The sequence below is a fragment of the Aythya fuligula genome, chromosome Z (genome assembly GCF_009819795.1).
Source record: "Aythya fuligula isolate bAytFul2 chromosome Z, bAytFul2.pri, whole genome shotgun sequence".
Classification (NCBI taxonomy): domain Eukaryota; kingdom Metazoa; phylum Chordata; class Aves; order Anseriformes; family Anatidae; genus Aythya; species Aythya fuligula.
In genome coordinates this window covers 29,371,813-29,387,514 of record NC_045593.1, presented here as the reverse complement: position 1 = coordinate 29,387,514, position 15,702 = coordinate 29,371,813, and the positions used below count along the sequence as shown (strand labels likewise).

Below are 15,702 nucleotides of genomic sequence, written 5' to 3'. Positions count from 1 at the left end.
CCATAACCTTCCCCAGCATAAAAGTCAGACTGACAGGCCTGTAGCTCCTTCGGTCCTCCTTCCAGCCCTTTTTGTGGATGGGCATCACACTTACTAGCCTCCAGTCAGCTGGGACTTCTCTGGATAGCCAGGACTGATGATAAATGATGGAAAGTGGCTAGGTGAACACTTCTGCCAGCTCCCTCAGTACCCTTGGGTGGATCCCATCTGGTCCCATAGACTTGTGTGCACCTAATTGGTTTAGCAGGTCACCAATAATTTCCTCTTGGATTATGGGGGCTTCACTCTGCTACCTGTCCCTATCTTTCAGCTCAGGGGGCTTAGTACATGGAGTACTTTACTGCTAAAGACTGAGGCAAAGAAAGCATTAAATACCTCAGCCTTTTCCTCATCCTTTCTTACTGAGTTTTCTCCCACATCCAATAAAGCATGGAGATTCTCCTTAGTCCTCCTTGGCTGCTAATGTAATTTTAGAATCATTTTTATTGTGTTTAATGGCATTAGCCATACTAATTTCCAGCTGGGCTTTGGCCTTTCTAATTTCTTCCCTGCATAGCCTCATGACATTTTTGTAGTCCTAGTTAGTGGATTGCCTCTTCTTCCAAAGGTCATAAACTTTCTTTTTCTTCCTGAGTTCTAGCTAAAGCTCTCTGTTCAGCCAGGCCAATCTTCTTGCTCACCAGCTCACTTTTAGACACATGAGAATGGCCTGCTTGTGGGCTTTTTAAGATTTTCTTCTGGAAGAGTGTCCAGACTTCTTGGACTCCATTGCCCTTCAGGACTGCCTCTTAGGGGACTTTGTAAGCCACTCTCCTAAGCAGGCCAAAGTTTGCCCTCTTGAAGTCCAAGGTGGCAATTCTGCTAACATCCCTCATTACTTTTTGAAGAATTGAAAACTCTATTCATTTGTGATTGCCATGACTAAAATGGCCTGCAGCCTTCACATCATCCACAAGTCCTTCTCTGTTCACAAGCAAGAGGTCCAGCAGGGCTCCTTCCCTACCTGGCTCACTCACCACTTGTGTCATGTAGTTATCTTCCACATACTCCAGGAACCTCCTAGAATGTTTCCCTTCTGCTGTATTGTATTTCCAGAAGACATCTGGTAAGTTCAAGTCCCCCATAAGAACGAGGGCTGGTTATTATAAGACTTTCTCTGAGCTACTTATAGAATATTTTTTCTGCCTGTTTATCCTCATTGGGTGGTCTGTAACAGACTCCCACTATGACATCTGCCTTGTTGGGCTTCCCCCTGATTCTTACACATAAAGGATCAACCCTATCGTCCCCATTATTAAGTTCAAGATAATCAAAATACTACTAACATACAGGGCTACCTCACCACCTCTCCTTCCTATCCTATCCCTTCCAAAGAGTTTAAAGCTATCCATTGCAGCACTACAGTTGTGCAAATCATCCCACCATGTTTCTGTGATGGTAACTATGTCGTAATTTTCCTGCTGCGCAATGGCTTCTAGCTCCTCCTTTTTGCTGCCCACACTGCATGCATTGGTTTGCACTTCAGTTTGGCTAATGATCCCATCAACTTTTTGGGGGTAGAAACCCTAATTCCTATGTGACCATTCTTAGGCACATCTGTGATTTCTAACCCATCAATATCCTCTTGTCTTTGCTGTAACATGTTTCTCCATCACCTACTTTCACTGGGATGGCAGACAGGAGGACCTTGCTAGCAAACCGTCCCACAACCATTGGCATACTGCTCCCAGGCTTATATTTAGTGAGCCTGTTTTTATCCCTTTCCCTGTGGCAATGAATGCACAGACTCTGATGCACGTTTCAAGCAAAGGAAAAGATTTTTTTTATTGTCTCTACCTCTGCTCTTTTATATCCGTCCGGAGATAGCACAATACCATGGAAACCTCCTAGCAACAGAATATAGCCTATGTGCCCTCAGTTACTTTCTCACTGCCAAAGGTTAAGCAATCTCATGGTAGCACTTACATTACAAAAACAGTCTTTCGGTGCTTTCACAAGTTTCTCCTAATTGCCATGTTCCCAGGGCTTTCTGCCTACCAAAGCGATAAGACTTTGGTGGCTGTCCAAGTTAGCATATGCCTCTGGCCCCACATTTTCCCCTTCAAATCTAGTTTAAAGTTTTCAGTGAGCCCTGCTAACTCCTTTTCCCTCTTTGAGATGGGTATACCCTGTCTGTTACAAGTAGGGCTGCTATTGTGTGAAACATGATCAAAAAAAACAAAGATCTGCTGGTGTCACCAGGCTTGGAGCCACGTATTCATCTGGTGGGTCTTTCTCTTTCTCCCCTCCTCATTCCCTGCAACTGGAGGGCTAGAGGGGAACACTACTTGTGCTCCTGATCCCTTAACCAGTTGTACCAAGGCCCTGAAGTCTCTCTTGATTGCCCTTGGACTTTTTGGAATTTCATTGCTGTCTATCTGAAAAATCAATAATGGATAATAATCTGAGGGTAGCAACAGGGTAGGAAGGCTTCTCTTCACATATCTAACCCAGGCCCCATGGAGGCAGCAGACTTAGCTATGAAGTGGGTCGGGTCTGCGTGTTAGGCTTCTTGTTTTCTTTGGGAGGGAGTCTGCTATGATAATGACCTATCTGTTTTTCTTTGTGTAAGCTGTTTTGAGGCAGAGCGTAGGCCAACAACCTTGATGATGCCTCCAAGCCAGATGAACCACCATCCTCAGTTTAATTTGAGATCAGGTCTGAACTATAATGAAAGTCCCTCACACAAATATTGTATCTATTGAGTAAGCAAAAAAAGCCACTATAATTCCTCTAGAGAACATTGAGAAACTATTTAATAGCTAGCATTTTACTTCATTTGAAGGGAGTTAAAATATTCAAATAATTAATATAGGACCATAAATTATGAAGACTTTATGAAGTATTGTATGTTTATTTGTTTGTTTGTTTGTTTTACTTGATGCTTGAACATATTCATACATCAGTAATCCCTATACTAATAAAACTAAATGTTAAGATATTTGAACTGGTTTTAAGTAGTTAAGACATTCCTATAGAGTTGCCTGTGGGAGTATGCCTTGCTACTTTATTTTGTCTTTTGTTTACTAGGAATGATGTTTCCAACGTTTAGTGAAATTCATTTGGCTCCTTTTTCTGATGAGCAGCTGTACACAGAACACTACTCCAGAGCCAATTTTTGGTAATGGTTATTTATGTTTTTTGTTTATCACCCAGGGTTCAGTAGAGGTTAAAAAATCAATCAGTTATTTGATTCAGCCTAAAGGGGTGCATAGTATCTGTCAGTATTGGAAGAGAATACTTTTATATTTTCCTTCATTACTTCTCTGAAGTAGAGCCATACTGTTTATTGTGCAAACCTGGGAGATCTTTCAGAAAGTGCTAGAGCTGTCTGAGTCTCTTCTTGAAAAAGAAATTAACTCTATGGAGCATCTATTGTGAGAAACAGTTGTCTGTAAATCAGTTGTTGGTATTTCCTTTGCTATACCAGAGTAGAGTATGCTGTAGATGGTGATTATTTTATTTCTTCAAATCTCAGCTGTTTGAGCATGGCAACAACTCCTTGGGTGTCATCACAGAGAACAAATATTAACTCCTGTGTCCTGAGCAATTTCCAGTTTGGTAGTTACTTTGTCCACCTGAATTTTTCTTTCAGCTTCAACAAGCAGTTGCACTCTTTTTTCCCTTGAAATGTCCCACTGCAACTCTCCACTGTTGAGCTGTCACTATGCCGTATATAGGGGAAAACATTAGCAGTGATATTCTTATGAGGAAAATAATAACATTTCAGCAAAACTCCAGTTGCCTTCTAAGCATCTCCAGTATTCTGCATTTAATCAGATGAATTATCTGTCAACTACTGCAAGACTTTCTGAGAAAGGGGGAAAACGGATCACTCAAGTCTTCCCTAGTAACTACTTTCTCTTCACACCAACAATGTTTTTATCATTATTATCACAAGCTGTAGTAATACTTCATAATTGTGAGAGCATTCAGGTTGGTATCTAAATCACAAAGTATTGCAGTCTCTCCTTCACCCATCTTTGCAGAAGGATGTCTCTCATTTTTGATAGATCTTTGCATTACCTCCATTTGATTTTTGATGAGAATGGATCAACCAAATTAATCACAGAAGTGTGACACAATTACCTGTAGTGATACGCCTTTTATATCAGGTTCTGTTTGATATATTCCTAGTTTGTGCACTCATAATATAATTTATAGCTGTCTTGAAATGTTCTCTATGCAGAGGACTACATTATCAGTCCTTCTATCTATCCTTCTGTCATCCCATATGGTTATAGTTTTGGATGGATATATGCCCAGTGAGTGCTCTACAGACCAAAATATTAGTGCTTCTAATGTCTTCAAGCAAATGTGGGATCAACATTTTTTGAGTAAGAGTGCAGCAGTTCTGCTTCAGCACCACTTTAGGACATTCATGTTCTTAACATTAAAAAGACTGGGAATGTTGCTAGATCCCAAACTATAAAAGTCCTACTTCAGACAGCACTTTCTGGGCTTTCTTGGGTGTTTGAAGTGTACTGTCAGGAACCAGTTGTTGACAGCCTGGAAGTTTTGTAAGCTGTGAACTCCAGTCTTCAAAATACAGCCTCAATTCATTGTCCAGTTTTATTACCTGGAACAGAAGATGTATTTTTGTCTAACAAATGATTTCTTATATAGCTAACTGCATATCCCTGTGTCTTAAAGACTGGATGCGTTTTTGGGACCAACTGGATGATAATAGTTGCCAAAAGACTGAAAGAAATATCTGGATTTGCAGCTTGAAATTGCCTGTGGTAAAGGCACCAGGACCTTGGAAAAATCTTCAAAATAATACTGAAAAATCATAGTGTGTGATTTAATGCTAGGTGCAGCAGATAGCTTAGCCTGTTTACTGTACAAAGGAAAGGTTACATATTTCTCATACTCTTAGAATTATTGCAATTATTGTAATAAAAATTATGACGTAAGTAGGTTGTTCCTCTTCAGGCCTGTAGGTTGGCTTACTGTTGTCCTTCAGAGTTGTGTTTTAATTTGTATTTACCATTAATCATTCTTAGAAGTGTTATAATACATGTATATAGTCTACCATAGAAGAGCAGACTGCTATTTTTGTTATGAAAAATCTTGCCAAGATAGAAAGATACAAAGCATAAATATAAAAGGGGTTAAAAATAACATGCATTTTGTCTGGTTTTCATCAGTAATAAATATGCAACTCAATTACAAAGTGCAGCAAACATATGGATAAAAGATCACTTGCAGTTGGTGTCAGGTGATTTCTGCTGTTGTGCTTATTTGAGTTCCTTCCTTAAAGATACTTTATCAGCTGTAGTTACCTAAGCATTTCCCATTTATGCAATTAGCACAGAATGTAGAATTTATCAGTGTTAAATGGGTGTTGCCAGATTAGTGTAGACTTCCTCATCCACTTTGAAAAAGTGATGATAGCTTAGGAATTGTATGATGTTTTAACCATGAGAACAGACTTTCAAGGTTTCCCTTTTATGTGTTTCCGAAGACTCGGAAGAAGGTTTGCCATAGTTTTATGACACTTCCATCACAAGAAATTGAGCTCTCTTGCTGTTTCCCCTTTCTATCCCATTTTGTTTATGTTATCTGGGGTTAAAGATACCTGTTAAAATTTTCAGTGAGTTGATTAGACCCAGGGTCTGGTATGATTTCTGCAGACACGTACATTTTAATTTCAAAGTTCACACTGGGAGTAGCCTGTATGTACATTAAATGAACGTTTGCAAAAATTTGTAAGATAAAAATAGGATTTTGTTTGTTTGTTTCCTCTTTTCAGTTGGTATCAGATGGTCTTTATTTTCCCCTTTTATATCAGTAAAAGGGACTGGACCTGTAATATAGGCAAACTGAGCACCACTTTTATCTGCATGAGGTCCACCCCCATTTCTGGAATAGATCAAGTTTGCAAAAGTAGTTTAAGACTGCCTAACTGACAGTCTAATTCCTGTTCTTTTGTTTCCATGGGGGGGGGGGTGTCTTTTTTGTTGTTGTTGTTGTTGTTTTTTGTTTTGTTTTTGTTTCTGTTTTTGTTTTTGTTTGTTTGTTTTTCAGTAATGAAGTGTGAAATGTCTACATAATGTCCACTTGAGGGGGTCAGGTCACCTAACTGTGCTGGCTAGAAGGCCTGTATCATAGGGAAAATAAACTGAGGAGGGCTGCTATTTTGTCTCGGCAAAATGGAAAAAGGGAAAGATGTGGCCAGCTGTAGTTCACCTGCTGTTTACAGTTACTCTTCCTGGGTCTGGTTGGAGCCCAAAAAAACATTTTTCCACTAAAAATTTTAAAATGTGTTACTGTTTCTAGGTACCAAGAGTGCTTTTATGGGATTAATTTGTCCAGTCTACGCAGTGCAGCTGTGGAAGAGTATTTCAGACAACCTATTGTGGTAGGTTTGTTTGTCTGGGGGTTACTTCTTACATTTTCCCCTCTCTTATTCCTACCTTATTCTCTCCACAAAATCCTATATGTACCATAGACTCCCTGTTTAACAGAGCTCTGTGGCTGCTGAATAAAGAGCCAGCAACACACTCTGTGAGAACTGTGAACAGAGCTGCTGCGAGAGGTTAACAACTGTATGTGATATTCCTGGTTTTGCTGTAAGTAACAGGTCTAGATATGCATGCATTAGGGAACCACAGCATGTGAACACATCTGTTTTCCTAACATGCAACTAGTTTCCTTCAGTTTTCATTCTCTTAAACAAGTAACTTGACCTTGGATTTTCCCTTCCTTTCTCTGATCCACAAATTAAACCAAAATAGGAAGTGTCCAAACAAAAACATTTCTGCATTATGAAACAACCTTTTAAATTATTTAAATGTACTTTCTTCATGGGTAACTTGTATCTAGCCCCTAATGCTCTCTTTCTTTGAGCTGTCTAACAAAGAAAAACACCCACAAATCAAAAGAGTTACCCCACCACCACAGCCTGGTTTAATGCTTTAGTGTAGGCACAATGTAAAGGTCTTCTCTCAGAAATCTGACTGCAGCAAATTTGGGCTGGATTTATGCTAACTAGTTTAAGTAATGATAGAGGTATAACTGCTGTTGCATGAAGGAATCTGGAAAGATAATCAGCCTACTGCTGCCATCTTTTGCACTCTCTTGCTTTTACTGTGTGAAATAAGAAAACTCTCTCATTTGTATTCATAGATTTCAGCCATATCTTTGATTATATAGCATGGTCATCTCAGTGCTGGTTCTTTAGCTTTCAATTAGAGAATGGAGTAATCTGTAGGATTGAAGTACATCTTTCCATCCCATATGAATTGATGATTGGCTTTTGGCATTTTCTTCCCTTGAAGATCATAAAATTATGTATCAATAAAAGCTTTGTTAAATTGTTTTTTCTTTAAAATAATCATTTATCTCTTTGGTTTCCTCTTATTCTATAGATATTTTTCAATTCTCATTCAGCAGGATATGATATAAGCATTTATGTTAAGGCTTTGCTTTACTTGTCAAGTTGTTTACTTGGTTGTGAACAGTAATGGTTAAAATAAGGGTTAGTGCATGTGACTGAAGAAAGAAAAATGTAGGGAAATGTTCCATTTGCTGACTATCTGCTCTTAACATGTTTCTAGAAGGCAGTCTGCATTAATTTTGCTTCCTATACTTCACTATTGAATTTTCAAGTCTTGTCGTAGTCTCTTAGTTTGGTTTATCCAACTATGTGGTGCATAAGAACACATCAAACTGTGTGCTTTAATAAAATAAAAAATAAGAACAAAAAAAAAATCACAGCATTTTTATAAGTTATCTAATCAATGTAGGGACAGATTTTTTTTTTTTTTTTTTTTTTGGTTTTGTTTCTGGCTTAATAAAACATTCTTTGCTATCAAATAGCTAACATAAGATATCTAGTATATTGAATTCTGATGATGATATGGAGTTTTCACATCTAACAGTGTTTCCAGGGCCAATTAAAATAAATTTTAAAAAAAATAAAAATATATTTACAATGGGTTTATTGGGGTGAAGTTTGATTTGTGTCTTCTTCCCATTTTGTTTAACAGATATATGCTGTTTAACAAGTATATGCTGACAAAACTGAATGGTAATACATATTACCTTTCCTCATCTCCTCTCTCCCCCATTAGGATACTTTTGACATGAGAATTCTGATGGCCCAGACAGTGAAGTACACCATTAACTTCAAAGAAGCTGTAGAGGAAGATTTGCGTAGGTTAGCAGACACCAGCAACCTACTTTTTTTTTTCCTTTTTGTGATTGGCTTTTGATGGTTAATGATGGGAGACAGAGAAAGTTTTGATTAGTGGTGGGTGTGGAGGAGGGAAGGTGGCATGCCAAGATGGTTAGTACACCTCTGGTAATGTACCAGAACATTCATCTGCAGGATGGTTTGTCTACTGTTAGCAGAGAAGTCTGTGAGTCTGTGAAACAGTAAAGAAGTTTAGAAGATTCTTACTGAAAGGGATAAACTGGACTCTAGAAGTCAGTTTGCTGCCAAGCTTTGTCTGTTAGGATACAGTGGCAAGGTAGTTGTTTTTCCAGCTAGACATCCTAAAAGACCTCAAATATTCTGGGTAAGATGGTCATCACAAGCCACTTTTGTGTATGTTTTCTGTTGGTTTTGGTTTGTTTGTTTGAGTGTTTCTTTTTCTTTTTTTTTTTTTTTTTTTTTTTTTTTTACTACATTTATTGCGTAAGAGGGGCCAGTTGCACCTCTTTTCTTCCCTCCAGAGATCCTTCAAATCTTTCCTTGGAAGGTCTTATATTTGCAATGACCTACATTCATTGTGTCCAAGAGTTATAGAGAGAAGCTTCGTCCTTGGTACCTTAGAGAAATAAAATGTATCTTATGGGAGAACTTGAGGGAGTACTACAAGTACTTGCAAGACATCGTCATCAGAGGAAGATATCATATACTGTCTTTGAAACTCTGAACTGCTTATTTCTCAACCTGACTCCTAACTAATTGCATGGTCTAGTGAAGGAAAGGAATTGTTGTGAGAGGGGAAGACAGCTGGAGATCTGCTTTCCAGTTTCAGCTGGCTAGTGTTGACTTATTTCAGTCGTTCTCAGGAGGACTAATAAGTTCTATCTGAATGCTAGTTTTTATATGTTTCTGCAACAGTGAGTGAGATTTGGCTAAAACTGCATAGCCAGTAATACTTCTTTTGGAAGTGAAAATGTTCCAGCTCTTGTTTGGGTAGCTCAGTTTTTAGCTTTTGATTCCAGTAGTAGACCTGTTTGTTAAATTTGTAGTGGAGCATTTTACTGTTCAAAACTAAATTCAAATCCCTCAGTGGGAATAAGATTTTTTTCCATTGGAAAGACTGAACTGCTGTATTTGTAACATCCTGCAGTGATGTAACAAATGATGCAGTAACACATACATACTGACATGTTTGATTCTATGGGCAAATAAGGCCAAATCAGTGCCATTGGTTAGTTCTATTGATATAGAGAAAAAGAACTTTTTTTTTTTTTTAATATGTGGAAAATTGAGACATAAACTGATTAAGAATGGCAATATATAAATTAATATAGGGTAGGTTTCACTAACATATTTCTGATGGATTTTTGTTTCCCGTACTTTTTGTTTTTTTTTGAAATTACTTTTGCAGCATTCTGATTTTCATTTTGTTTGTTTGTTTTGTTTGTTTGTTTTTTGTTTTTGATTTTGTTTGTTTGTTTTTGTTTTTGTTTTTGTTTTTTTTCCTCCTATAGAGTGGAAATCCCGTTCGTTTTCCAAATGATGCAGTCTGGACTAATACATGGCCTGGCCTTCTGGTTTGATGTGGCATTTGTAGGGTCACTGTGAGTACTTCTTTCATACAATGTGTGCCATAATTAGAAGTTTATCTGTTGCAGAGCTGGTTTATAATGTAATTACCCATGCCCTTTGTTATTTTAAGATAATGCCTTCTAGAGGTAACAAGAAATATGGTAACTCGGAGCAGCAAGACTCAGATGGTAGTGATTTTGTTGAGGGTCATAATGCATGTATTTATACTGTTCCATACATCTGTTTCTGCATAATATTATATATTATGTTATATTTTACATTGTAAGTAAAGAAGCAGCATTCAAATACGAGGTGTTTTTTCTTATTTGTGCTGGTCTTGTTTGTGGGCAAAAACAAGAGCTGATTGCAAGTTGCAATTGACAGAATGGAAATGTAGAGAATTTCACCAGGCTTGGGAAAAATTTTCATTGCAGCACCAGGTACTTATTTCAAAATGTGGAGAACTGGTATAGGAAGTAGGGGAAAATTAGCTAAACTTAGGTAGTCAGTATATAGATTTCTGTTAACTATATTTAGCTTTTAGATAAGATTTATTGATATTCCAGTTAAATAGGTCTAGTTTTAGATGAGGTATTTTTTTTTTCAAAATATTTTAAAATACACTTTCATCTATTTGTGTTGATAAATGCCCTTTATTAGCCTTTGAAATAAGGTTTTACAAGAATTCAGAATAGTATATCCATTAAAAGAGAAAAATGATATGGCATTTATATTTATTTTAACAACTGATAGTAACAGTTTTAATCCTAAAAGAAACTCTAAAAACTCCACATGACGTAAAACAATAGACAAAATAGCAGACTTACAGGAACTAACTGAAATCCTTAGCTCAGAAGGCCTCGATTTTGCAGTAGAAAATTGATTAAACAGCACCTCTTTCATGTTGGTAGAACTCTAGAAGTTCTTTGCCTTACTATCTGAAATCTCAGTGGATCAAACTCACAACACTAGGACACGTGTTATGCTTTTCTATACACCTACAAGACCTTTCAGGAAAATTGTTGTAATATGTTTTCCAAGAGAAAACTAGATACAGAAGCTTCTTGGGTAGTGTTCTTAAGGATAAAACTACCATTGCAGAGAATTCTACTGCCATGTTCAGGAGAAACCTTTCTTTCCTGTAATTTCTTAGAGGGTAGATTTGTATTAGGAAGAAATCCTTCACTCAGAGGGTGGTAAAGCACTGGAACGGGTTACTCAGAGAAGCTGTGGATGCCCCATCCCTGGAATTGTTTAAAGGCAATTTGGATGGGGCTTTGAGCAACCAGGTCCAGTAGAAGGTGTCCATGCCCACATCAGGGGAGCTGGAACTAGATAATCTTTAATTGAAACCCTTTCAACTCAAACCATTCTAAGATTCTACGATCTAAGTGGTGAAATGGGAGAAAAATCAGTATTTCCTGTCCTGGGAGCATAGAAAGAAGAGAGAATAGGAGTCTGAAGAGTCTCTTTTTTAATCTGCATAATTGGTCCCCAGGTCTTGTGTTGATGTGCACAGCATGAGCTAAGAAAGAAATTAAGGCCTAATGTATTAATTTCCAGACAAATTCCTCACTATTTCCTCACTACAGAGTGATTCCATAGAATTGCTTGCCCCATTGACTGTACGAGAGTTTAAACTTCATTATGAGCAGTTATGAAAAGCCACATACACATAATCATTTCTGAAAGAAGATTGGTGAGTCCATTCTACATAGTTCCTCTCTTCTGTTTTAGGGTAACTGTTTGGTTGTCAACTGCACCAACAGAACCTCTCACTCACTGGTATCAGGTACGCTGCCTTCTTCAGACGCCACTCTTTGCTAAAGAAGGGGAAACTCTCTCAGGCACCATCTTGTTTGTTGCAAATAAACAGTAAGTGTAAAAGCTTCCTAAGCAGATTTTGAAGTGTTAGAGGTACACAAGCAATAACAGTTAATTTTCAGCACGCTTGTACTCATGTTTATTATCAATCCAACTGATAAATCCACATAAGCACTGTTGGCCTTGCAAGACTCTACTCACCAAAAGGTCTCATGTGTAATGTTCTTTCTCACATAATTCCTCCACGAACACCTGTGAAATTTTGCTGTCCCTCACAATGCTACCTGTAACTTTTGCCAGCTCTCTTATCACACACAACAGTTTTCTTAGGTCATGTCCAATCATTTTCCACACCTTTTTTTCAGTTAGCGTTATGTCTAAGTCATCAGCCTAGTTGTTTGCCTGAAGCCCTGACATAATCCCTCAGCTCCCACCAAGTTCCATGCAGAGATAGGCAGAAGTGGGGTTGATTTCCAATCCACGATATTTTGTAATTCTGAGGGGAAAAAAAAATCCTATAGTCAAGCTGCCCTCTTTAATAGTGCTTTCACATGCTCTTAGTCCTTCCACTGAGTCTAATGACAATGACTGCTTTTGGAAGGGCATATTTCCTCACCAGAGTGCTTCTCTTCTGCTTCTGCTATCAATCACATTTGGAAACTCCACTCAAATACTTAGCTTTGAAAATTATTGTCAAGAGCCTGTACCATACAAGTTGCAGCCTGGTTTGTTTACATATATATGTGGGTTTAATAGAAAACAAACCAAAACCTTCTCTATACAGAAAGGTGAATCTCCTTCCCCGCCTCCGCCAAAAAAAGGGGGGTAGTGGGCAAAAGGAAATATTCAAAGGCTCTTCAGTCATGCAAGTAACTAATGCTTTATGTGACATTTGGCAAATGCCAACATCTGGTTAGGAACTCCTCATGGAACAAATAACAAATACAGGTCTTCATATGCTTCTTTCAAAAGTAAATTATTCAGTATTTTAATATACAAAAGAAACACTGTATGCCACAAAATGATCACACAGCCACTGCTGTAAACATGTCAATATGTAAGGCATATCTACAATTGAGCATGGCTCAGAGACACCTGCACTACTGACCTTGCCAGATTTAGAATGAGCAGTTAAACCAAGTTTAGCACAGAGCTAAAACCCACTACAAAGCTAATTTGCTTCTAGAATCAAGATATCATCTTTATGTAATTCTGCACTTGCAGTTCTGTGTAAGAGAAGCTTTGGTCAGCTTCAGCCTTTTTGTATGTTCTCCATTGCTCAGTCACTCCTGTTTACATTTCAGAAATTTGGTTTCTTGCAAAAAGGTATGTGAAGAATATCTTTTCAGATGAAACCTGGGATTATAAAAAGACTAAACCTAATGGTGTTTGGCCAATAAGATATTTTTGATCATGAAGACTTACTCAGCTAATTTAGAAATTTATAGTATTTCTGTTTGAGAGAGAGAAAAAGAACTTTCACTACTGAATACCATAATGTAAAATGATAGTGTTTTTTCATATGCAAACACTAAATACCAGTTACGCGTCTTATAAATTATTCTTCTTTAGATATGGTTAAAAAATCATGCCCTGGCACTGATAAATAAATGTATTGTAATACTAAGTGGTAATTTTGTTTGATTGTAATACTAAATGGTAATTATTCAGAGAGCGACTACACTGATATTTTTCACATAAGATATTACAGTTTTAACTATAATTTATTTCCATTATCTCCTTTTATACTTGTATTTCTGATGCAGACAAAGTTACGATATTCACATTGTGGCTATGGTGGACCAGACAGGATTTAAATCTGGTAACACTCTTGATTTAAAGAATCCATTTTTTAGGTAAGAAATGCATTTGACTAAAATACAACATTGTATTTAATGAATCAAAGTAGAGTTATCAGATCTTGTGTGACAGAAAGCAAAACACACTTACTATATAAAAAAAGTTTTTGAACTTGTGATTTATTTAATTTCTACAGGTGTGAGTGTATTTTTGTTTTGTGTTAGCAGTAGTTATTTATATAATCATTATTCTATTTAGGCTGCATAGAAAATAGAAAAACACATAGAAAAATAGAAAACACAGGGTTTCCCATGTGAGTCTTCATTATAGTTTTGTTTGCTTGTTTGTTTACTGATCGTTCTTCATTTTGTCCCTGCCTTCCCATAACTGAGTTTTTCAGATGAAGAGTTGAAAAAGCAGTGACAGACTTCCCCAAAGAAAAGTGCTTATTTGTCAACATAAATAAGTGCTTTTTTATAAACATAACTTTAAAAGCATTCATAAGGTTTAAAAAAAATAACGTATAACCTGTATTTTAGACTAGGACATGCAAATTGTCACGCATGGTGGGAAACACTTGATTTAGATTTCAGGCGAAAGCTTCTACAACTTCTTCAAGGGGGAAGGAAGTACGTAGCTGACACAAACAGCCCAATGCTTTTCTACATCACTGCCTCAGAATACGCCTGATTCAAATACTTATTTCTGTACCATTTTTGGCTCACTCGGAAAAACTCCATACAAATTCTATAGCATAGGGCAAAAATAAACTAGAGTAGACTTATTTCTGTAAACCGGTGGCCTGAACTGGTATACATATAAGCAGATAAAAAGTCACTGCCTTTGTAAAATAAGCTGTTTGTGGATTTGGCAGCATTTTACACCTGTGGCACAGCTGCAGATATAGATGAAAAGTTACAATATAAATTTGAAAACACACTGTATTTAATACAGTAACAGCACAAAGTTTTATTCCAAGCACACATTTTTATTCCAATGAGACCTCTCTGCCATGCATTGTCTGAGTGTTGTGTTTACAATACTTCCAATTTCATAAAAACCCATATTAAATATTATAAAGCTGTCAATAGTTTTTTTCTTCAGAGTAAAGTAAGAAAAGCTGTATTAGAATTTATTTACTTTTTTAATTTAGCTAATTCCGTCAGGTGTCAAAGAACTATGTATTTTATTATAAATATCTTATTTTTTCATCCATTTTAGATATGACTAGAACATAGTATAATACGGCACATGAAAACAAAAATGAGATTCTCACCAAGCTGAGCAGCCAACAACAGTGAAATCTGTTCAGTACCTAATACACCTACTGGTCTTCATGTAAAATCAATCTGTAACTGTACATGTATGTAATAATAACAATAATAAAAAAGTGATTGGCATAATAAGGGAGTATTTTTTTTTATTTTGTGTGTGTGTGTGTGTGTGGTTTTTTAACTGAAATTTAGCTTGCACTCACAATTATGACTTTTATTACATTTATGACATTTACAACTTTATTCCAGAATAGAATTAGAAATAGAATAGAAAACAGAATTTCAAAGAATCACAGAATCACAGAATTTCTAGGTTGGAAGAGACCTCAAGATCATCGAGTCTAACCTCTGACCTAACACTAACAGTCCCCACTAAACCATATCCCTAAGCTCTACATCTAAACGTCTTTTAAAGACTTCCAGGGATGGTGACTCCACCATTTCCCTGGGCAGCCTGTTCCAATGCCTAACAACCCTTTCGGTAAAGAAGTTCTTCCTAAGATCCGACCTAAAACTCCCCTGGCACAACTTTAGCCCATTCCCCCTCGTCCTGTCACCAGGAACGTGGGAGAACAGACCAACCCCCACCTCGCTACTGCCTCCTTTAAGGTACCTCTGGAGAGCAATAAGGTCACCCCTGAGCCTCCTCTTCTCCAGGCTCCCTCAGCCGCTCCTTGTAGGACTTCTTCTCCAAGCAGAGCTACAGGCTGGGAGATGAGTGGTTGGAGAGCTGCCAGGCAGAGAAGGACCTGGGAGCAATGGTTGATAGTCGGCTGAATATGAGCCAGCAGTGTGCTCAGATGGCCAAGAAGGCCAACGGCATCCTGGCTTGTATCAGGAACAGTGTGACCAGCAGGGCTAGGGAGGTGATCGTCCCCCTGTACTCAGCTCTGGTGAGGCCGCACCTCGAGTACTGTGTTCAGTTTTGGGCCCCTTGCTACAAGAAGGACATGGAGGTGCTTGAGCGGGTCCAGAGAAGGGCGACGAAGCTGGTGAGGGGCCTGGAGAACAAATCCTACGAGGAGCGGCTGAGGG

General features: G+C 37.7%; 1 protein-coding gene across 1 annotated transcript in view; it reads left to right on the top strand.

The window, feature by feature from the left end:
• The window catches only part of LOC116500545 (histone-arginine methyltransferase CARM1-like), a 68,994-nt gene extending 54,228 nt beyond the window's left edge, over positions 1-14,766 (top strand). Inside the window, exons 7-13 of the mRNA XM_032205627.1 lie at positions 3,070-3,160; positions 6,322-6,403; positions 8,118-8,203; positions 9,712-9,801; positions 11,507-11,644; positions 13,360-13,449; positions 14,615-14,766. Coding sequence (XP_032061518.1) covers positions 3,070-3,160; positions 6,322-6,403; positions 8,118-8,203; positions 9,712-9,801; positions 11,507-11,644; positions 13,360-13,449; positions 14,615-14,624 — 587 coding nt within the window. The 3' untranslated portion in view covers positions 14,625-14,766. The remainder of the gene's footprint in view (positions 1-3,069; positions 3,161-6,321; positions 6,404-8,117; positions 8,204-9,711; positions 9,802-11,506; positions 11,645-13,359; positions 13,450-14,614) is intronic.
• Positions 14,767-15,702: the final 936 nt, after the last annotated feature.